General features: G+C 40.9%; 2 protein-coding genes and 1 pseudogene across 4 annotated transcripts in view; 1 reads left to right on the top strand and 2 right to left on the bottom strand.

Annotated features, from left to right (window-relative positions):
- The window catches only part of LOC127168755 (male-specific lethal 3 homolog), a 91661-nt gene extending 76496 nt beyond the window's left edge, over positions 1 to 15165 (bottom strand). The window contains exons 1-5 of one of the 3 annotated variants that reach the window (XM_051115819.1): positions 14907 to 15165; positions 13973 to 14055; positions 13680 to 13775; positions 12829 to 12929; positions 12603 to 12697 (exon numbers count right to left, since the gene is read on the bottom strand). In XM_051115819.1, coding sequence (XP_050971776.1) covers positions 12603 to 12697; positions 12829 to 12929; positions 13680 to 13775; positions 13973 to 14055; positions 14907 to 15005 — 474 coding nt within the window. In that variant the 5' untranslated portion in view covers positions 15006 to 15165. Of the gene's footprint in view, positions 1 to 12602; positions 12698 to 12828; positions 12930 to 13679; positions 13776 to 13972; positions 14056 to 14135; positions 14212 to 14906 lie in introns of those variants that run through there. The other 2 variants (XM_051115827.1, XM_051115835.1) reach the window with 2 other exon arrangements.
- LOC127168839 (uncharacterized) lies at positions 2889 to 4628 on the bottom strand (annotated as a pseudogene).
- A 4184-nt stretch (positions 15166 to 19349) lies between the features above and the next one.
- On the top strand, positions 19350 to 20674 carry LOC127168856 (zinc finger BED domain-containing protein 4). The gene is made up of 2 exons (XM_051115955.1): positions 19350 to 19424; positions 19687 to 20674. The coding sequence occupies exon 2, from the start codon at positions 19757 to 19759 to the stop codon at positions 20189 to 20191; it is 435 nt and encodes a 144-aa protein (XP_050971912.1). The 5' UTR covers positions 19350 to 19424; positions 19687 to 19756; the 3' UTR covers positions 20192 to 20674.
- The last annotated feature ends 3246 nt before the right edge of the window (positions 20675 to 23920 follow it).

Below are 23920 nucleotides of genomic sequence, written 5' to 3'. Positions count from 1 at the left end.
AATTGGCAAAATTGGTATCGGTGTTCTCAGCATGACCGAAGGAATCTATCAAAATCAGTTTCATTTCAATAAGCTAATGTACGCAAAAGTTATTAGCATTTTTTGAAATTTCGTTATAACTTTTGACCACAAGGTGGCGCTGGCCCCAAAATTTTTATGTACATACAGGGCATGGTGCCGAACATTTTTGTAATTAATGTCGAAACGATACGCTAATCCGTTCTCAAGATACAGCATTTTAAAGCTAAATTCAAAATGGCCGACACCCAAAATGGGTGACATGGGAAAATTGGATATGGTTCGACTCGGTATGACACACCGAATCTAAAGAGACCAGTTTTGTGATTTTTGGACAAATCATTCAGGCGTTATAAAGAAAAATAGCCATTTTTCGTATCTCCTGACCACTAGGGGGCACTGCACCGAAACACTGCAGTTAGCCTCAGGTCATGCTTGTTATAACACACACCAAGTTTGGTGTCAATATGACAAACTATTACGGAGATATAGCCTCACATTGATTTTTGCTAGCTTTTCGTAGAATTATTTTGCGTGTTATTCGTGAACGGCTGGACGAATCGACTTGAATTCCATAACTTTTTGCCAGCATGGTCTGAAGATGATCTGGATCAATTTTTGTGACAATCGGTGCAACGGCCTAGGACGAGTTCGAAAAAGTAGGTTTTACAAACAATTGAGAATAGCGAAAAAACTAAACCTTACGATTTTTGAATTTTGGTGTCCATTCAACTCGGCATAAGCCAAGGAATCAGAGGAAAAAAAAAATTTTGTTGTGTGGCTTACGGTTCAAAAGTTATTAGCATAAATCTTTTGAAAGTTTGGACAAGTGGTGGCGCTAGAGAGTTTGAGTTAGAGACTCCAAACTTGCTATGGTTAATGTTAGGACTGTCCTCTATCAGTGTGCAAAATTATACAACTTTCCCGCAAGCGGTTCTATGGGCTGCCATAGACTTGCGGCGGAAGAGGAAGAAGAAGAAGAAGAAGAAGAAGAAGAAGCGGAATAATAATAACGCCAACGGATACAATAGGTGCCACCGCACCTCTGGTGCTTGGCCCCTAATAATAAGAACGGCAACGGATACAATAGGTGCCATCGCACCTTCGGTGCTTGGCCCCTAATAATAAGAACGCCAACGGATACAATAGGTGCCACCGCACCTCTGGTGCTTGGCCCCTAATTATTGGACCTAAAACCTCAGCGTGTAATAACCTAAAACACTGTCTAATACTTGATGGCTGCTCTGTCAATTCTTCGTCATCAGTTAGGAACCTAGGTGTGCTATTTGATGGCAATCTTTCCTTTGAAAACCACATCTCTAGTATTTGCAAAACTGCATTTTTCCATCTCAAAAATATATCTAAATTACGACCTATGCTCTCAATGTCAAATGCTGAAACATTAATTCATGCGTTTATGACCTCAAGATTAGATTATTGTAATGCTTTATTGGGTGGTTGTTCTGCTTGCTTAATAAACAAACTCCAGCTGGTCCAAAACGCAGCAGCTAGAGTTCTTACTAGAACCAAAAAGTATGATCATATTAGCCCGGTTCTGTCAACACTGCACTGGCTCCCTATTAAACATTGTACAGATTTTAAAATCTTGCTAATTACTTATAAAGCCCTGAATGGTTTAGCTCCTCAGTACCTGAGCGAGCTCTTATCGCATTATAGTCCCTCACGTCCGCTGCATTCTCAAAACTCTGGCAATTTGATAATACCTAGAATATCCAAATCAACCGCAGGCGGCAGATCATTTTCTTATTTAGCACCCAAACTTTGGAACAATCTACCCAACACTGTTCGGGACGCAGACACACTCTGTCAGTTTAAATCTAGATTAAAGACCCATCTCTTTAACCTTGCTTACACATAACACATTAACACATTTCCATAATTCAGATCCGTTAAAGGATTGTTAGGCTGCACTAATTAGGTCAACCGGAACCGGGAACACTTCCCATAACACCCGATGTACTCAGTGCATCGTCAGAAGAATGGCATCTACGCTAATATTAGTCTGTTTCTTTCTTATTCCGAGGTCACCTTAACCACCAGATCCAGTCCGTACCCAGCCCAGACGGTGGATCAGCACCTAGAGACGACCTCTACAGCACTGAATGTCAGCGGAGACCACATCAACTAGATGAGCCCCAGAGATGGATGCCCCAGTGAAGACCTCGTCACCTAGACGTCTATCGGCACAGGACCACGGGACCTGGTGAGTCCTCTGTGTCTGGCCAGAGGAGAACTGGCCCCCCCGACTGAGCCTGGTTTCTCCCAAGGTTTTTTTCTCCATTTGTCACCAATGGAGTTTTGGTTCCTTGCCACTGTCGCCTCTGGCTTGCTTAGTTGGGGACACTTTATCTTTACTTTACCTTCACACAATATTGTATGTTATTTTGTTGTATTTGATTAACTACCTTTACCTTTTACCTTTACCTTTAATGCCCTTTGCATTGTTGATGTACTATTTCCTATTTAATACTGTACAGCCGCCTTGTCACAATTCTGTATTGTTAAAGGTGGTATATAAATAAAGGTGATTTGATTTGATTTGACAAGTCTCAGTTAGCCTAACGCAGTACACACAGATTTTTTTTTTATTATTATATAATAAATAAAAAGAAAACATAGAATAAAAAAAGAAAAAGCAAGCTAGTGTTAGAAGCCTTCTATTTTTGATTTTTGTTAATTCTATAATAAACAAAGAGAGAAAAAAATAGAATGCAAAAAGAACAGAGAAGCTAGTGTTAAGTTTTTTTGAGGGTTTTTTTTGTAAGTAAATAAGTCTAAAAGGGCAAGGTATTTTGTTTGTTTGTTTTTGTAATTTTATAAAGAATAGAACTAGAATTGAGAGTGCTGGAGTTAGAGGGTCAAATAAAGATGGAAGAGATGTGTTTTAGCTGATTCTTGAAGATCATTCCACCAGGAGGGTACATTTAATGTGAAAGTCCGTAAAAGTGATTTTGTGTCTCTTTGGCACAAAATCGCAGAATGCAAGCTTCTAGAGGGCACATAAGTCTGAAGTAATGAATTAAGGTAAAGGGGTACAGAGCCAGTGGTGTATTTGTAGGAAAACATTAATACCTTGAATTTTATGCAAGCAGCTATTGGTAGCCAGTGCAAATTGACGAAGAGAGGTGTGATGTGCGTTCTTTTCGGCTCTGTAAAAATTAATCTCGCAGCTGCATTCTGGATTAATTGTAAAGGTTTGATCTAACTGGCTGGAAGACCTGCCAAAAGAACATTGCAATAGTCCAGCCTGGACAGAACAAGAGCCTGAACAAAGAGTTGTGAACAACGCTCCGAAAGAAAGGGCCTGATCTTCCTGATGTTGAGTAAAGCTAATCTGCAGGACCGGGCAGTTTTAGCAATGTGGTCTCAGAAAATCAGATGATCAATTACAACTCCAAGGTTTCTGGATGATTTTGAAGAAGTTATGGTTGATGTGCCTAAATGGATGGTGAAACTGTGATGAAACAATGGATTTGATGGAACCACAAGCAGTTTTGTCTTGGCAAGGTTGAGTTGAAGATGATGGTCCTTCATCCAGTAAGAAATGTCTGTTAGACAAGCGGAGATCCGAGCAGCTATCGTTGGATCATCAGGATGGAATGAGAAGTAGAGTTGAGTGTCATCGGCATAGCAGTGATATGAAAAGCCATGTTTCTGAATGACAGAACCTAGTGATACCATATAGACAGAGAAGAGAAGTGGTCCAAGAACTGAGCCCTGAGGCACCCCAGTAGCTAGATGTTGCAACTTGGATACCTCACCTCTCCAAGATACCTTGAAGGACCTGTCTGAGAGGTAAGACTCAAACCACTGGAGTGCGGTTCCTGAGATGCGCTTTCCCAATAGGGTTGACAGAAGGATCTGGTGGTTAACCATGTCAAAAGCAGCAGACAGATCCAGCAAGATAAGTACTGAAAATTTGGAATCCACTTTTGCCAGTCTTCGGGCTTCAACAACTGAGAGCAAGGCAGTCTCAGTTGAATGTCCACTTCTGAAACCACACTGGTTGCTGTCCAGGAGGTTGTTCTGTGTGAGAAAGGAGGGACTTGATTGAACACAGCTCATTCAAGTGTTTTTGCAATGAAAGGAAGAAGAGAAACTGGTCTGTAGTTCTCTAATAGAGATGGGTTAAGGGTGGGTTTCTTAAGTAGAGGGGTTATACGAGCTTGTTTAAAAGCAGAAAGAAAAACACCTGTGTGAAGGGAATTAATTAATTGTAGCCTACCGTTTCCACTACCTGACCCGCATAGTCTTTGTTTTACCCGTAACCAAACCATAAATAAAGATAAGTTACACACAAATTACCACCTGTCAATCACTTTTTCCGTGGGACTCTGGCATAGGCACAGTGATCGGTGTCGTTATAATCGCGTTGACAAACTTGGTTGGTAAAAAAGGTGCAAATTCACCTATCTGGCAATACTTTGGCTTTAGACCGAATGAAAGAGGACAGCTACGAGACACGTCTGAAGTGGTGTGTAGGATTTGCGGTCAAGTTATCCGCGCAAAAGATGCGCAGACGACAAATTTACATGACCATTTGCGTGTTCACCATCCCGCAGAATACAGCTCATTGCCAGTATAGAGGTCTTCACGGGTCCAAAAATTCGTACCCGAACCCGAAGAGACCCGTAAATTTGTTGCACGGAACCGATCCGGACCCATATTAAATTTGAAAGTGGGACCCGAACCCGTACAGACCCGAGAAATGCCTTAAATTTACTACCCGGACCCGACGCGGACCCGACCGTTATTCGTAATTTGGACCCGAACCCGGCTGGGAAGATAGAGACCTGACTGCACCCGGTCGGCACATATTGCACAGCAAACTGCTATTAACAAGTCAATAAACTAGTTACGAAAAAAACATTTTGGCTTACCTACTGTTAGTAGCCCTGACTGCGATCAGTTCTCCTTTGACACTAACATTTTCGTCCAAGGCTGTTCCTCTCTCTTGTAGAGTGAAAGAACCTTAATTTAATCATTATTCCAGCTTGGAGCATTTTTTCAAAAAACGCACAGAACAAGTGCGTTACACTTTACTGCATGCACAGTGGTGTAGTGGTGTCTGGAGAAGTAAGAACTCTTAATTTATTTAAGGTATTGTTTTCCTTATAATGTACTGATTCAAATTAGTAATCAATTAATTATCATGTTACCACTCTGAGTTACATGCTCTCGCGCATGGAGGCGGCATTTCTGTCACGAAGCAGGACGAAGCGGGCGCAGGCGCAATCATATTTTCAAGGAAGCCGGCGCCACGGTCTTGCTGTTATGGAGTATTTGCATTTATTCACGTGCAATTGGATAAGATATTATGTGGTCGACTGTCATGATTTTGGCTAATGCAAGACACTACTGAATGATGCGCATCAGAGTGGATTTATAAGTGGGTTGCACAAAGCCGACTGCGCTGCACCATCGTGTGTGTTCAATAGGTGTGTCTCTTCTTCAGTAAAAGAAAACAATGCAAAACATATGCTTAAAGCTCCACCTAGTTAATCTTATGAAGCTTAAAGGAGGAATTCACATGAGACAGCTTGGTACCGTCCGCTTACAGTACTAACATTAACTTCGCGTCATGCATGTTTCCCCCCCCACCTTATTTCCCGCTCACACTTTTCTCATCCTAATTTTACAAGTTGAAAGTTACAAAACACACACAAAGTGCTGACCGACACTGATCACTGGTGGGTGCGATGTTCTCCGATCGATTCGGGTATTACACAACGGATGGTTAAACAGACCCGGGACCCGAGGTAATAGATTGGGACCCGACCCGAACTCGGCTGAACATTTCAAATATAGACCCGAACCCGTACGGGTCCCGGGTCCTCCGTGAAGACCTCTATGCCAGTGTCACCATCACTGCGGGTTGTGAGCGGGTTGTGAGCCGGTTACTGCTGCTGCGGCAGGGGCGGGGCGGGGCGGAGGATCGCGATGCCGGCTCAGCATCGTGATGTCTATGGGCCATCAGCGATGGACGATGGCATCGTCTATCGACCCAACCCTATTTAGCACAACAAAGGGCCAAGCAAGGGCACGACACTGACAAGGTATGCGATCTAGTACGAGACCAAACACAAAAAATAAAATATTAAATATTTTATAAATATTAAATAAATAAAATATTAAATCAAACAACCCAGACAACAGCAATTTGAATTTGGAGAAAAAAAAAGGCACATTCTTGGCAAATCAACCAAAGCAGCAAACTGAGAAATTATTATTACATCTATAATGGATCTTTCAGGTAATATAACTCAAAACCCATCTGAAATAAATAAATCATTTAGATTTTATTATTTAAAACTATATTCTATGCAGAGGTTGCATTGGACTTTACCACTGTCTTTCATTTTGACGGACAGGGTCGTAAAATCACATCTTCGAATCACCACAGGTTTATTGTCTGTGTACTCCGGCTCAAAAAGGTAGAGTATGTCGAAAAACTCCATCTTACTTTCTCCTACAACTTCAGAATCATCCGACATCGTTGTACCTTTTTGTTTGTAAACAGCGTTTGACTTACTTGCACTTTCTTAGTCTTTGCGCGTTCACTTAGTAAACACTGGGTCTGTGGTTCCACCTACGTTCCACGTGACCTTTCGACGTGATTCAATAGTATGTGAACGCGCATCCCAGAGCCTGTGCTACACAAGCTTTTGTGCTTAAAGTATGCAGTTTTTTTTTTTCCGAAAAAAATGACCGATCGTTTCACTAGATAAGACCCTTCTTCCTCGGCTGTGATCGTTTAGAGCCCTTTGAAGCTGCATTTCAACTACCCTGGGCCACTTATATAACATATTCTACATCCCTAATCCTACTCAATACCTAAACTTAACAACTACTTTACTAACTATTAATAAGCACAAAATTAGGAGTTAATTGAGGCAAAAGCCATAGTTAATGGTTTGTTACTAGCGAGAACTGTTTGTTAAGAGCGAGAAACACTTACTTAACTGGAAAGACAAAACAGCTCTTTCAATAAAGCAGTGGCTCAAATTATTACTAGTTCATTTAAACTCAGAGCAATTAACAGCATTCGCGCACAACATTGATCCCTCCAAACAAACTTGGTCCCTTTTTGTTCAATTTCTGAGTAGGAGAACTGATTCCTGTTTACCTGTATCTCTGTCTTAAAACATGAGAAACTTATGAGGAACATTTTACGTCCTTTTATATAACTTATGAAGTTTATATCCTGTCAGCTTATGTCGATTACTCTATTCTTCCATTTTCTCTCTTCCAATGTGTAACTCTTTGAATATCATTTAAGCCTTTATTTTCTTTACTTATTTACTTACTTATTTAAATATTTAAGTATTTTACCTTAATCGGTTATCAGTTTTACCGATAAACGCCATCTTGTGGGTGTTTTGAGAATTGCGCACATGCATCCTGTCCCAATAAACATAATTTTGCCTGAATTAAATAATATACAGCCATGAGTGAGCACATGATGGAAATGAAAGCGCTGAATTTAACTCTCTCTCTTTCGTCTATATGCTCATCATTAGCCTCGTGAAGTCGGAGTCACGTATAGGCTTAAACTGTTAAGAAATAGAGACAAACTCACAGTCACGTAAACTAATCCGTCAAGCCCTCTCCCAATAACTTTGCCTGAATAGAATAATATACAGCCATGAATGAGCACATGCTGGAAATAAAAGCACTGAATTTAATTCTCTTGCTGTTGTATGCTCATTAGTCTCATGAAGTCAGAGTAACATATAGGCTTAAAGGAGACTTCCAGAACAACAATTCACAAATAATTTACTCACCCCCTTGTCATCCAAGATGTTCATGTCATTCTGTCTTCAGTCACAAAAAAATTATGGTTTTTGAGGAAAGCATTTCAGGATTTGTCTTCATATAATGGACTTCAATTGTGCCCCTGATTTTGAACTTCCAAAATGTAGTTTAAATGCAGCTTCAAAGGGCTCTAAATGATCCCAGCCGAGGAAGAAGGGTCTTATCTAGTGAAGCGATCAGTCATTTTTTTCGGAAAATAAAAATGTGTGTACTTTTTAAACACAAAAGCTCATGTAGCACAGGTTCTGGTACGCGTGTTCATGATGCTACTTATTGAATCATGTCGAAAGGTCACGCCGAATGTAGGCGGAACTACAGACCCATGCTGCGTCCGAAATCGGATACTTCCCTACTATATAGTACGCGAAAAACAGTATGCGAGGCGAGTAGTATGTCCGAATTCATAGTATTCGAAATTCAGTAGGCGAGAAGTACCCGCATGACCTACTGCTTCCGCCCGAATTCTGTAGTACGCATACCATGGACACTTTCCCATCCCATGAGGCTCCGGGAGAGGATGCGTTGTATTCGAAAAATGGCGGAAGGTGGAGACGCGGCTCATTTCAAGTGTAAGTACCTCAGGAAAAAACGTTGTTTATTGTGATTAAATTACACTTGTTTAACACGATCTAAATAAACGGATGACTTATTGAAAGTTTAAACATTGTAAATCGAAACGTTATTTGACAAATAATCTAGAAGCTGTCTACGAAGCCGTGATCTGCGAGCAGCTGACCAACGCCTTCTCTGAGCTTTCTGTCCAATCAACGTTAAAACGCCGAACATTGCCGGTGCTGGTGTTCGTGCAGTGGAGCAGTCTCTTTAAATTTCGCGCTGTTGTGACGACGCATGACACGTGACAACATCAATATGGCGGATGTAGTACGTCCGAATTCCATTCATACTACCCACATTCATACTATATAGAACGTACTTTTTAACGGTCGGGTAGTACGTTCATATTTAAATGTAGTACCTACTTAACCAGTATGCGATTTCGGACGCAGCACCAGTGTTTATAAAGCAAACGCGCAAAGACTAAGAAAGTGCAAGTAAGTCAAACGGCGTTTACAAACAAAAAGGTACAACGTGTCGGACGAAATAGGAGAAATGTAGGAGAAAATAAGATGGAGTTTATTTGCCATACTCTACCTTTTTTAGCCAGAGTACACAGATGATGAACTTAGACGTCATTCGTAGTAGTGACGGGAAGTTCGGATCATTTTACCGACTCGGATCATTTTACCGACTCGGACATTTGAGTCTCGTTTAGCAAAATGAACAAATCTTTTTTCGAGTCATTTAGTTAATTTTAGCAAAATCAGCATCACGTGACAGCCCCATAAGATGAATGAACGACTTGAAAAACCCGAAGACTCGAAACAGGTGAACTAATTCCAATACAGAACCTAACAGGATGTTGCACGTGCGACTGAACAAATCACTCCCTGAGACGAATCGTTCTTCGCGAGTCACAGTAAAGTTTCGTTCAAAATGAACAAACCCGTGGACGTGCATCCGAGAGTCTGTGCTACACAAGTTTTTGTGCTTAAAAAGTATACAAATTTTTATTTTTCGAAAAAAATGACCGATCGTTTCGCTAGATGAGACCCTTCTTCCTCGGCTGGGATCGTTTAGAGCCCTTTGAAGCTGCATTTAAACTACTTTTTGGAAGTTCAAAATCGAAAAATTGAAGTCCATTATATGAAGAAAAATCCTGAAATGCTTTCCTCAAAAACCATAATTTTTTTACGACTGAAGACAGAAAGACATGAACATCTTGGATGACAAGGGGGTGAGTAAATTATTTGTAAATTATTGTTCTGGAAGTGGACTTCTCCTTTAAAGCATCATAAGAAATAGCTCGAACTCACAGTCACGTAAGATAATCCATCAAGCCCTGTCCCAATAAATGTAACTTTCCATGAATTAAATAATACAGACATGAATAAGCGCATGTTGAAAATAAAAGCACTGCATTTAATTCTCTCACTGTTGTCTATGCTCATCATTCGCGTCGTGAAGTCGCTTTCATTTTGCCGTTTACTCACCGGGTTGATGCTCTGACGGCCACCGCATATAACTTTTAACAAGATTCACTTGTTTAAAACACCCTCAATTATATTAACATTTACTATTTAACCATTATTTTTCTAATACACTTCTAAATATATACAACTCTATGGAAATTATTTATTATCTTCGCCAGGGATCACAGTTTGAGTATACTTCTATGCAAATGCATAGATAAACTGCGCTATCAGCAGGCATTTCAGAATAGAACGATGAAAACAATATTAGTAATTCTGATGTAACATACCAGTTGAGAAATACAATGTTTTCTTTGTTATATTCCAATATTCCAGACAATCTTATTCAGTGAATTAACATTAACCAGTGAATTCTTCACTCCTATTAAACAGCATATAGTTAAACAAAGTTGATATGACTCCTGTCCTTTATCTTTTTTCTCCATTTGAAAACATTCTACATTGATTTCGCATATTAGTGTTGCAGCTGATGCATTTTATAAATAAAATGTTTTTATTGTAATATGAAGATTAAATTTAACATGAAAGAATGCTAATGTTTAACACTTTTTAAGATGACTGAAAGGAGGGAAAAACCAAAGTGAAGTAGGGGTGTAAGAAAATAAGAAAAACGTGTGTATCGCGATATTTTGTATGGTGACACCGTATCGATTCTTAAAAATGGAATATCGATAGTTAAAAAAAAAAAAAAAAAAAAAAAAAAAAAAAATCATACAAGATTCATGACAGTTCCTTCTTTTTGAGCGTATATCCTGACCGCTAGACTGAAGTCTTCTCATCTCCGAACTTAAACAGCAACAGGAAATACTAGCATAAGGGCACGCCACTAATGTTAGCATTAATGGAGGATGAAAGAATTGTTCCTGCTCCCATCTCAGTGTAAAGTGTGGCGTCATTTCGGCTTTTGAGGTAACGTTCACTCCAGGACGCAGCAAGCAGCGAACTGCCTGCCACTTTCTCTCATGGTGGGGCTATTTTGTGCAGTTAAGGCAGTGCTTGCGCTGCAGTCTCGGCATGTTTACCACAGTAAGAGATACGAAAACATGGATTATAAGTAAATGACATGAAAATAAACCTGCAAAATTAAAGGGTAAGATGGTGAGGATTTGGGAGGAAAAAAACTATAAATATTATTTATAGTTCATGGAAATTTGTGATCTGAACAAATAGCCTGCTTTAATAGTACTGCTTTAAATCTATGGGCTGGGACGGCATGAACCCAAAATGGCCGCCATGTATAACGTTTGCCTGCTAACCAATTATTTATTTTATAAAGAAGGCTTTGTACCTCATTTGTGTCATAATATTCATGTAAAAATGTTCGTATGAGCAACAGTGTGTTCTGCCTTAGCACTGCCGGTGAAAGAGGTTAACTGGCCGCGCGGCGTAAATACTTTTGGGATCAGATACAACAACGAGCACCGTCAAAACATTTAAAAAAAGGCACATTCAACAGTCTAGTGACTGGTATGAAACAGCTAACAATAAAATGATCCCAAACGGAACAGCGGCACGCTCTCTTCAATTATCATCAAATGACCATATTCACATCTTTTTGTTTTACAGCCCTGCTACTAGCCTATATATATATATATATATATACACACAATTGATCATGTAAATGATCGAAAACTGACACCCCTACTTCTTACCGAAAGGGCATTATAGGACCCAGGTGAGGCTGCCACGTGCATAATTGTTTACTCGGTTACTCTGCCTCATTCTGTACGTGCATTCTCAGTTTAAATGCAGCGATCCAAAACAGTGAATGCAATCACCATTCAGGCAAACAGCCACACTGCTAACATGATCTAATCGCTAGCACACCCTGAGCACACTGAGTTAACATATTCCTCTTATCGGCAAGACATATCGGCTGGCACACCCTGAGCACACTGAGTTAACATATTCCTCTTATCGGCAAGACATATCGGGCCAATGCCGATATTTACATTTAAAGCCATTATCGGCCGATTCCGATATCCGTCCGATAATATCGTGCATCCCTATAATTTACTTTATAACAGTAAATAAATATCAGTTCTGCACATTGGTTATCGGGCACATAATTATGCAAATAATCAGTATCGGTTATAAAAAAAAATCTATATCGGTCGATCACTAAATATTATACGTGACCATGGACCACAAAACCAGTCATAAGTGTCAATTTTTAAAAATTGAGCTTTATACATAATCTGAAAGCTGAATAAATAAGCTTTCCATCAATGTATGGTTTGTTAGGATAGAACAATATTTGGCCGAGATACAACTATTTCAATATATGGAATCTGAGGGTGCAAAAAAAATCTAAATATTGAGAAAATCGCCTTTAAAGTTTTCCAAATTAGGTTCTTTGCAATGCATATTACTGATCAAAAATTAAGTTTTGATATATTTACAGTAGGAAATATACAAAATATCTTTACTTAATTTCCTAAAGATTTTCGGCATAAAAGAAAAATCTATAATTTTGACCCATACAATGTATTTTTGGGTATTGCTACAAATATACCCCAGCGACTAAAGACAGGGTTTTGTGGTCCAGGGTCACATAGACATATACAAAATTATATATACTAAATTTGGCATCGCTAATGGCTAGAATGTTGCAACTGACCAATCAGAATCAAGTATTCCAGAGAGCCATGTAATAAGTAGCCTATAAAAAGCTTAAAAGTTATGCAAATGTCTTACCATACTGTTCATATCCTCCGATGAGTCACTCTCACTTTTTAAGGACTCCTGGTCTGAAATGTCTTTGTCACTATCATCAGATGGCGAGATCAAAGCTGACAAAAACATGAAAAGGGTGAGCAGGGTGAAAACAGATTTGTCTATAGTTTGATTAGCATTCACATTTTTCAAAGTCTTTTTTTGCATATATGTCGGGTTCTCACACTAACAGACCTCAAATACTCACAAGCATCATCACTCTTCTCCTTTTCCTCTTCAGTGAGGGACTTCAAGATTGGGTTAACACCTGGTAGACGACAGCGTCGCTTCTTCCATCCCTTTTTCCTCCTGCACAAAAAAAATAAAATAAAATAAATACATTACAATGTACTGAATTGCCAGCATCTAACTGGCCTCCAAAAGTCACAATATAATGAACTTGTAGGTAAATGTTAGTTTGCATAAACAAGCAGCAAACACTTTCCTTTTTTCATACTGATACAGCCACTAATTGTGTGGGGATAGGGAAAATTTTTGTTCCTGGAAGTATCTGACTTTTGAGCATTTGACTTTGCCTGGAATTATTTCACCAGAAGAGAAATATAGATTTTAAATCTAGATATCTACTGAAAACAAACGTTTGTCTTTTTTTTTTAAATAAAGACTTGAATTAAAAGACTTGATTCATGAGAATTAATTTTACAAAGTCTTTTGAAATTTTTGGATGCACTGATTTTCAATGGAGGGACAAATACAGAGAGAGAAGAAAATAAAATACAGAAGAAAATACAGAAAATCTCTGTGTGGTGAAGATGAACAAAAGTCTCATGGGTTTGGATCAACATCACTGAGTCAGTTATGACAATTTATATTTTAAACTAACCCATTAAAGCAACTTTTCATGTATTTATCCATTTTTCATATGGGGTCTTTAAAGATCTACAACGCACAATGCATGGTACCTTAAGATTTTCTTTGTTGTTGTTATTATTCTTAAACAAATCTTTAACAACCATATGTATTTAAATTACCATTAGCAGCCAAAAACATCTTACACGACTTAACAATGCGAACAAATAGCATCTTATTGAGACTCACATGCGAGCCAAAGCTTTGCGTGCCAGTTTACGTTGTAATTTGCGATTATTTTCAGAATCTCTGAGCACATGATCCTCTGCAGCCCAGCGATCCCAACTGAAAAACAGCAAAATAACGCTTCAGTACGAATCCGCAGCAGTGACAACACTTAAAGTAAACGCATTAGGCATGGCTTTGTTTAGCAATTTTATTTCATTTAGCTTAGCGATATAAAAAAATAAAATCGCTGTACAGCTAAAATGTCAAATATTTACACAATAATATTATAACCATACAATGCGGCCTCATCTTACCTTCTGTTCCAACCATTGAAATGAATCAGATACTTTGGGACTCTTTTTCCCTTGTCATCTTTTACTGCTGCGATGTCAACAACCTAAAATACAAAACGCAAATGTACACAAATTTAAGATTCCCCACGAGAGAATATGTGGGTTCCAAAAAAAATTATCTTACATTTACCGGCTAGCAAGGATTCATCCTCTGCCCTTCCCCCTAGCTTGCAACCCTAGCAGCCTGTGCTGCGCATAATGATGAGGTCATAACGTGTAGCCAAGTTAGCTCGGTTCACTTGTGTGCACATTATTTTATTTTAGGTTTACTAGTGTAACTCTGATGTAGGAAATTTATTTATGTTATTCTCCTCTAAAAGATTTGTTAAACACGCACAATTTGAAGCGAAACTTATAAGCCCAGTGAGATACGTGTTGAGGGTCTTTCTCCTTACGCATTTACCACAAATTTAATAACATACCTTTAACAGCACACAATATATTTACGCACTAATAGTATTCACGGTGTTGCAGGTCCCATGTGATCCATTTTACGTAAATGTTTTGCTTGATTCGGGCATGTTGAAGAGGATGGAGAGGCCTCGGGTAGGGCGGATGCAGCGCTAGCTACTTCAGCGCGCTAACATGTTGTAACTTTTCCTGTTTCTCAGCCGCACACTGACTTTTAATGAAAATCCGTACATCGCACACCATGATCGATTTAATATGTGTAAGTTACATGTTATTAAAGTTGATCATATGGATGATCCTTAAGAACTGTAAAAGCAATCCACCAAACCGGTTTCTTGACTGCGCCGAAAAATAGTATTTGAGAAAATGCGAGAAGAAATGAATATCGATATACATGCGTGAAAGCAACCTGTACTGTCTGTAACACACCAAACAACGCGTTAAAAAACATTTGTGTAGCAACATAATCTTACTGTATATTTACCTTTGCATCGTAGAGCACCTTGGCCTTGGATGGGTCAGGTTCAAAACAGAGAACTTTTTCTCCTTTATGGAATTTAAATTTCATTCCCCAAGAGTTCATTTGTTCATCGTGGCTAACATGAGAGGAGGACTCTGAAGCCCCGCTCTTTAACCCGTTGCATACCTTGTCGCTGAGGAAGATAGAGAGAGCTGCGCGCAAAAAACTCAAAGAAGATGATTTATGTGTTCACGCCCTCCTGAGAAGTCCCTGCTTGAGAGTTGCGTGACGTTAAAAAGGAAATGAAAATTAAATAGATTCGCTGTAAGATTCCATTCTCTCTCTCTCTCTCTCTCTCTCTCTCTACAATAGTTCTACAATAGTATATCTGACATATTGCCATATAAATCAGTCGAATGTTTTTATATGTAGCAACCATATGTCAACAATATAGATTTTACGTATACATGCAATTTTTTAAAACAACATAGCTGTACAAAAAACGTACATATGGTTTTGTAATTTTTTAAAAATGCGTGTCTATTTTTTTATATTTAGTTATATAATACAAACATGTCTTGACAGTTTTTAGGGTGGATACACGTGCATGACATTTATGTGCAACAACTGATTATGCATACTTACACGTTTGTATGGACTAGAAATATATGTTCATATTTTAAATTATTCCAATTTCGAATACATTTCATATGTTTATATATGTTTTCATTTCGTATGTCAATATTTCATATATGGAAATTTAATATATGTACTGTTTTGACCCAAGACATTTATGATATTTTTAATTATAAATGTAAGCCTTGCACCTTGTGTTGGGTGCTGTGCTCTCCTGTCTTACCCTCACTGTCCTTCTCAGGTTAATTACCCCCAGTTTTTCTAACTTGTGAGGGTAACTAAAAGGTAATGTATTTTCTTAAACTTCAAATTAACCTACGTATAGTTCTCTGTTAAGTGACCACTCCCAAAGAGAGAGTGCTTTATTTTGTATACCTTTTCTCCTGCTTATTAGTAAGAGAGGAAGCTCAGGGATGTTTATGTTGTTGGTTTTCATCTTTGTTTTGTGTAAAGGTTAGTCAACTCTAATTCTTAGTTATTTGTTTTGTTTGTTATTTTAGACTATATGCACTCTGATTGAAACCCTGTTTTCTGTTACAACCTATTCAGATGGTAATTGTTTCTCGGATGTCTGTAAAAATAAATGTAAATGGCATCTCAGTGATGAAACTCATGGATTCGGATGGCGATTTATTAACATTAGGTGCATTTACATGGAGCATTGTATTCTGACCCTTACAAAAACAACTGAAGTAAAACTGCAGCACAAAGTAGTATAGCTGCAGTACAATGAAGTACAACTGTAAATGTGCAGTATAATGAAGTATAGATACAATATAACTGCAGTTCAGTGATACACTGAAAATGTAAAGATTTCAGATGCAATAACTTTTAAGTCTGTCTGATTGATTGATTGATTGACTGATTTTTAATGAGCATTTTTTTTATTTTAAGCTCATTTGATTAGTTTCAGTAATTTCATTTTAATGGCATTGAGGTTCATCGTACTACACTGTACTGCAGTTATGCTGTATTGAGCAACGTAGAAAGTGCTGTGGTTACAGTACTACATAGCGATTTCAATCAACAGCCTACAAAGATGCTCAGGACAGTTTATGGGCCACTGCTGCGTGTCATTACGAAAGCTTATCATTTGCTTAACATTCAAAAGAGTTTAAAGCATTCAAACACAAGACACGGAAAAAGTACTTGCGCACTATATTTGGTGGCGTAGAAAGCCACATCTCAGTATGCGCGAATACCAAACCGATCTCTCCCTTGCATTCTTCTGTGCCTAAATGAACAAATACAAATGGCCAGTTTAAACATGCAAACACAAAAAGATGTAAAAAAGTAGGGATGCACCGATACCGATACCGGTATCTGGTATCGGCCTCGATACCACATTTTCTAAAGTACTCGTACTCGTTAAAAGTCCCCCGATACCAGAGACCGATGCCACGGTCTGAGAAATGTCTATGTTTGAGCGGCGTGTAAGGGATTAATCACAGGCGCCGAGTGCCCGCCCCCCCAGGCCCCGGCTGCAGCTCAGAGCGGGGAGAAGGCGAGGTGAGACGAGACATGTCAGCCGTGTGGAACTATTTCAAAGTGAATGAAGACGACAAAACAAAGGCGGACTGCAAATTGTGCTCAGCGAAATTGTCCAGAGGAGGCTCAAAAGGTAGCGCATTTAACACAAGTAATTTAATCAAGCACCTAAAATCCCAACACGACAACGAGTACAAAGAGTTTACCCTCGCTCCTAAACCAACACAACCCACGCTGCAGCAAACTCTTGCAAGACGAGAGAAAATGTCCAGAGACAATCCACGTGCTGTGAAAATAACACAGGCAATTATCGAGTACACTGCATTGAGTGACCAGCCACTCTCGGAGGTAGAAAATGTGGGATTCCTGCGTCTCCTCCATGTTCTGGAGCCCAGATATGATGTCCCAAGCCGCCGCTACATGACTGACACGGAGCTGCCTAAACTACACGACTCCGTGAAAAAACATATCCACAGCCTACTGCAAACCTCCTCTGCGTTTAGTTTCACCACGGATATTTGGACAAGCAGTGTTAGCCCCGTGTCGCTAATTAGCCTAACCTCCCAGTGGATAGATGAGAGTTTCACGCCGCAACGAGCCATATTACATGTGAAACAATTCCGTGGCTCGCACACCAGCCAGGCTATAGTGCATGTGTTTGAGGAAATGCTCCAGACATGGGGTATACCTAAAACATTAGTACATGTTGTGCTTCGTGACAATGCCAAAAACATGATTAAAGCCATGAATGACGCAGGACTCCCAAGTCTGCCGTGTGTCGCGCACACGCTCCAACTGGCTGTTCACGAGGGCTTATTAGCACAGAGGAGCATTGCTGATGCTATAGCAGTGGGGCGGAAAATAGTTGGGCATTTTAAACATTCCGCCTTAGCTTACTCCCGCCTCGAGGACATTCAGGGACAGCTCAACCAGCCAATAAAGAGACTGCAGCAGGACGTACAGACGCGCTGGAACAGCACGTATTACATGCTCCAGTCCCTCATTGAGCAAAAGCGAGTGCTGGGGGTGTATGTGTCCGAGCATGAACTCCCTGACTGTCTCACCGCTCACCAATGGGCTCTTATGGAGAAGACTGTTGCCATCCTCGCCCCCTTTGAGGAACTAACTAAAAAAGTGAGCAGCTACGACGCACTAGCCTCTGATGTCATCCCAGCTGTGACTGTGCTAGTGAGACTTCTAAACAGAGAAACAGACGAGGACCACGGCGTCAAGACAATGAAAGCAACCTTACTGTAGTGATGGGTCGTTCTTGAACGATTCGTTCATTTTGAACGAATCTTTAATGTGACTCGGGACGAACGAGTCGCCTCGGGGAGTGATTCGTTCAGTCGCGCATGCGCAACATCCTATTAGGTTCTGTACTGGAATTAGTTCACCTGTTTTAGAGTCGTTCGTTCACCTTATGGGGCTGTCACGTGATGAACGAACGATTCAAACCCGAAGACTCAAAAGATGAACTAATCAATTCTCCTTCCGGCTCAGGCTGCATAGGTTAACATTACAGGGCTGTCACGTGATGAACGAACGACTCAAACCCGAAGACTCATAAGATGAACTAATCAATTCTCTTTCCGGCTCAGGCTGCATAGGTTAACATTACAGGGCTGTCACGTGATGAACGAACGACTCAAACCCGAAGACTCATAAGATGAACTAATCAATTCTCTTTCCGGCTCAGGCTGCATAGGTTAACATTACAGGGCTGTCACGTGATGAACGAACGACTCAAACCCGAAGACTCATAAGATGAACTAATCAATTCTCCTTCCGGCTCAGGCTGCATAGGTTAACATTACAGGGCTGTCACGTGATGAACGAACGACTCAAACCCGAAGACTCATAAGATGAACTAATCAATTCTCTTTCCGGCTCAGGCTGCATAGGTTAACATTACAGGGCTGTCACGTGATGAACGAACGACTCAAACCCGAGGACTCGAGAGATGAACTAATCAATTCTCTTTCCGGCTCAGACTGCGTTGGTTAGCTAATTGGGCTGTCACGTGATGAACGAACAACTCAAACCCGAAAACTTGTCAGATAAGAGGCGAGGTGAGCGAATCATAGACTAAAGACCCAGGTAAACAATGAATGAATCTTTTCTGTTTCTTATAGCATTATAGTTTTGTTTTGTTTGTAGTGTGATCAACGTTTGTGTAAGCAGTAGATGTGTTAGGGAGGTAAAACGTAACATTTTAATTATATTTTGCTAAAATGAACGAAATGAACGAAATGACTCGAAAAAAGATTCGTTCATTTTGCTGAACGAGACTCAAAGGACCGAGTCGGTAAAATGATCCGAACTTCCCATCACTACCTTACTGGCAGCTGTCAAGAAGCGCTTCAGTGACGTCGAGACCAACCCACTGTACTTCATCTCCACCATACTTGACCCAAGGTAAAGTCTGTGTGCTATAGGTATTCAATGATAAACTACAGTACTAAATGTAAGATTAATTTCTATCTGAAATATTATACATGTATAATATTTTTGTAACTAAAATACACAAATACAAATGTATGCAATATATATAATATGAAATATATTTCCCTTATTACTACCAGAAAGCCAAATGGCTGGCATTTGTGACAGTAGTTTAGGGGAAACTAAAATCAGTCCTATTTTTCCACATATTAATACATTCATGAATTTTGTTCAGGTATAAAGATCGCTTCTTCTCCAACAACACTGCTCCGGAGGCCAAGCTGCACCTGAAGCAGGAGCTGCAGATGATGTCCAGAGCTGAGGCAGAGGGGAGTCGGGCAGAAGCTGCAGAACCTCCTGCTAAACTGTTCCTCAAGGCCCAGGCCAGCACTAGCAGCAGTCTGGACACTGTATTTGAAGAAATCGCTAAGGAGCAGCCCCAGGCAGCACAGCCGCTGGCAGCAGGTGCTGCCATTGAGCTCGACACATACCTCGGAGAGGCCCCAAGCCCTCGTGAAGACAGTCCTCTGAAGTACTGGGGTGTCAACAAAATCAGGTTCCCCACTTTGGCTAAAATGGCCCGTAAATACCTCTCAGCCCCATGTAGCAGTGTGGAAAGTGAAAGGCTTTTTAGCTCAGTGTCACACATTATAGATGAAAACAGAAACAGGCTGACTGCTGATAATGCAGAAAAGCTACTTTTCTTAAAAAAAAACCTGCCACTCACTTTTTCTAAATAGGCTCCATTAAGTGAGTCGTCTTAGACTTGATGTTAATACCTACCTCAGTTGCACTGACTGCCACAGTTCTATGTTGGTGGATGTTGTTAGTTTATTCAAATATTGTGCACTAAATAGCAAAGATGTTTATTAATGCCCCTTGTGTTGTCAAAAAAAAGGCAGAGTTTACAACAAACTGAAAAAAATACTTGAGTTGCACTGTCACTGTTTAAATTTTTTTTATAATTATTTATTCTGTAATATGTTGCATACAACATGCTTTTCATTTTAAATAAATGTTCTTAATTCCAAACTAGTCCCTTGTTTTTTTGTTAAATTATATGACTAAAGCTGTTACCTGTAAATCATGTTTTTATTAAGTACTTGGTATCGGTATCGGCGAGTACTGAAATGCAAGTACTCGTACTCATACTCGTTTTCCAAAAAAGTGGTATCGGTGCATCCCTATAAAAAAGCTCAATTTAACAAGTAGGTATAACTGCAGACTGGAGATCTCCAAAATGGGGCGTGAACTCCACAAGTGGGCAGAACCTCCAAAATGGAGCGGGGTCTCATCATGCAAAGACTTTCACCATTGGCTCTGGCTTTAGCCAATTGTTATTGACTTACATTTCAAAATAAAACTTTCAAAATTAAACATTTTGTAGGCTCTCCCGCAAGCCATCCCAGTGCAATGCAGGGGAAAGGTTTTACTCTATCACTTTGTTTTAAGCGAGTGTCCTGGGGTTCGAAATTCGCAGGGTAGGAGGGGATAGTGACATTGGGTGTAACTGAAAGTTCCCATTGTCCGGTGAGGTCCAGTTGGGGAGTTACAGAACGGCCCAGCAATCTCATATTGCATAATCTTATTAATTGTTTATCTGCCACGCTATTCAGCGCCAATCCTGCCGTGCAAGGCTATCGAACGAGAAAGCCTTTGCTTTGTAACCAAAAAAGCTGCTCCGACTGTCTGAACAGGCTGGAGCACTCTAAGTAAACTCTCAAACTCCCTACAGGGCAGAGAATATTAGAACTCTGTTCACTGTCTGCAACAGGGAGTGCTAACAGCCTGGGCTATAAACAGAGTTAAGAGCACCTTAGGGACATAACCATGTCTAGACTTGAGGACGATCTTACAGTCCCAGACAAGTCCTAGACCGGCACCGTCCGAGGACGAGGGAATTCAACCTCTGGGCGCCCTTCAAAAACGTAACAATTATATTATGTCTGCTGATCAATCGGCCAGCTTCGAGGGAATGATTCACTGCAATAGCTGCCACAGACATTGAGAGTGGAGGGGGCGCACCCATTATCCAACAACTCCTGTAAAAAGGTTCACACATGGGACATGTCACAAGAGACTGGATCCAGCCTTCATGCGGAACACCAGCCATGAAAGACTGACCATTTAAGGGCATAGAGGCGCCTTGTAAATGGTGCGCTAGCCTCCAAAATGGTATCACTCACTCTCACAGAGAGCCGCAAAGGCTCCCATCGAGGCTCCAAACATAAATGCTCCACAGGCGGGGGATGCCAAGTCATGCCTTTCGCCTGTGAGAGCAGGTCCTTCCTCAGAGGTATTGGCCACGGGGCTGTCGCTGACAGCTGCATTACCCAGGCTTGGTTCCTCTAGAGCAGGGCTACCAAGTGGACCGAGCATATCATCTCCCTGACCCATCTGATGACCTGAGGAAGCAGGGCTATCTGGGGAAAGGCATATAGGCGAGCACTGGGCCAACTGTGGGCCAGGGCATCTCGCCGCATTGAGAAATAAGTTGGGCAGTAAAAGTTATCTTCTGAAGCGAAGAGGTCCCCCTCTGCCCTCCCAAAGATAGACCAGATTTTCTGAACCACATGAGGATGTAGCCTCCATTCTCCTGCCCAACACATGAACTGCTCTTTTTGAGAGGAGTTCGTTCTGTGCCCAAAATAGGAGGCATCGAGCCATCCTGTACAGGGAACGAGACCTGAGCCCGCCTTGGTGATTGATGTAGGTTACCACCGTCGTGTTGTCTGACCGGACCAGGACATGGTGCCCTTTTAAAGCTGGCAGGAAGTTTTTCAGGACCAGAAAAAAATGCCAGCAACTCGAGACGTCGCTCCGTGATTGTCTCAGTCCATTGCATTCCTGGGAATGATTTTAGATCGATGATTGCATGTAAGAATGCGATATTCTGCATGGGGTGAAGCTTGCTCTTCTGCACATTGATCGTCAGCCCTAGACGCTTCAGGTGCTCTAGAAGCTGGCATTTGTGGTTTTCCAGTGTATACCACGACTGGGCTATAACAAGCCAAATAATTCAAAATAATTCAGGATGCGAATTCCACTCTGTCTGAGAGGGGAAAGTGCTGCATTGATACACTTCATAAAAGTCTGTGGAGCCAAAGCCAAGCCAAACGGGAGAACTTTGAACTGATAAGCTCTGTCCTCGAACGCAAATCTCAGAAAGCGCCTGTGACGAGGGGCTATTTGGATGTGAAAATATGCGTCCTTTAGGTCCACCGAGATAAACCAGTCCCCGGGCTGAATGTGCGCGAGGATCTGCTTTACTGTTATCATTTTGAACTTGAATTCAGCTGTCTCAAGTCCAGAATAGGGCGCAAACCCCCCGTCCTTTTTGGGGACTAGGAAGTAGCGACTGTAAAGGCCACACTCCGTATTCTCCGGGGGAGCAACTTCGATTGCCTGTTTTGCAAGGAGCGAATGAATTTCTGCCCGCAAAACCAGTGCATCTCTTTTCTGCACATCTGACATCATCACGCCGCTGAAGCGGGGTGGTCTGCATGCAAACTGAAGCGTATACCCGCTCAAGACCACGTTCAGCACCCATTCTGACACACCTGGAAGCGCGCGCCATGCGTCCAAATAGTGCGAGAGGGGTTGAAGTGCCCCGTGATTCATCCGAGACGGCTCGTCGTCTGATGACGGGGAACCGCTCACTACCTGAGGGGCATCGTTGAAGCCTTCTGCACCGACTGGGCCACCGGCATGAGCCGGGGAGACACTTGTGCTCAGACTGAGAGAACGCATGGGCTTGCGCCCTGCAGAGCGCCGTCCGAGAATGGGACTCTGCTTATAACGCACGACTGGGAAAAGATTGTGAGGGGGAAAAGAGCTCTCTTGCTGAACAGTGCTTGTTTTGTGTTTTAGTGCAAACTTTTTTGGAAACAAACATTTCCCACTGTTGCCCACAACATGCGAGGGAACAGGCAGGTGAAACGCAGCAAGACGAACTCTCTTGCGAAGCGGCTCGTCGTCCGTCTCTCCGGGCGGCCGCTTCCCCCTCAGACCACCGCAGTCAGGAACGCTGCTCCAGCGTTTGCAGCATTTTGGATTGGAAAGCCTGCAGAACAGCCATAGTGTCAACGACGAGAAGAGTTAACGGTGGTGAGTAGAAGTCTTCGATGCTTGCTTCGTGAAGGAGAAAGATTCAGTTAATGACGCTTTCATTCAGGAGATCTCAATCGTTAAACAAGTCTTAATGAAGTGATACACTGACTCCTTTACTGAATGCTTTTTTTTAAAATTATTATTATGTTTAAATTAATATATGTTTTTAAAAGACTTAAAGAATGAGCAGTTTGCCAGAACCACTAGTAAATTATGTTATTTTGTTTAGTTTTCTAATCTTTTTTCTCCTGAATCATGAGAGAATCATGGTCTCCAATTTATTAAAAACAACTGGGAATCTCAGTTTATCCAGAATCGTGAAGCTCTTGTTTAAATGTTGTTTAGTTTTGTTATTAAAA

The sequence above is a fragment of the Labeo rohita genome, chromosome 1 (assembly GCF_022985175.1).
Source record: "Labeo rohita strain BAU-BD-2019 chromosome 1, IGBB_LRoh.1.0, whole genome shotgun sequence".
Classification (NCBI taxonomy): domain Eukaryota; kingdom Metazoa; phylum Chordata; class Actinopteri; order Cypriniformes; family Cyprinidae; genus Labeo; species Labeo rohita.
Note: the sequence above shows the minus strand (reverse complement) of the source record. Positions and strands in the feature narration are given on the sequence as shown.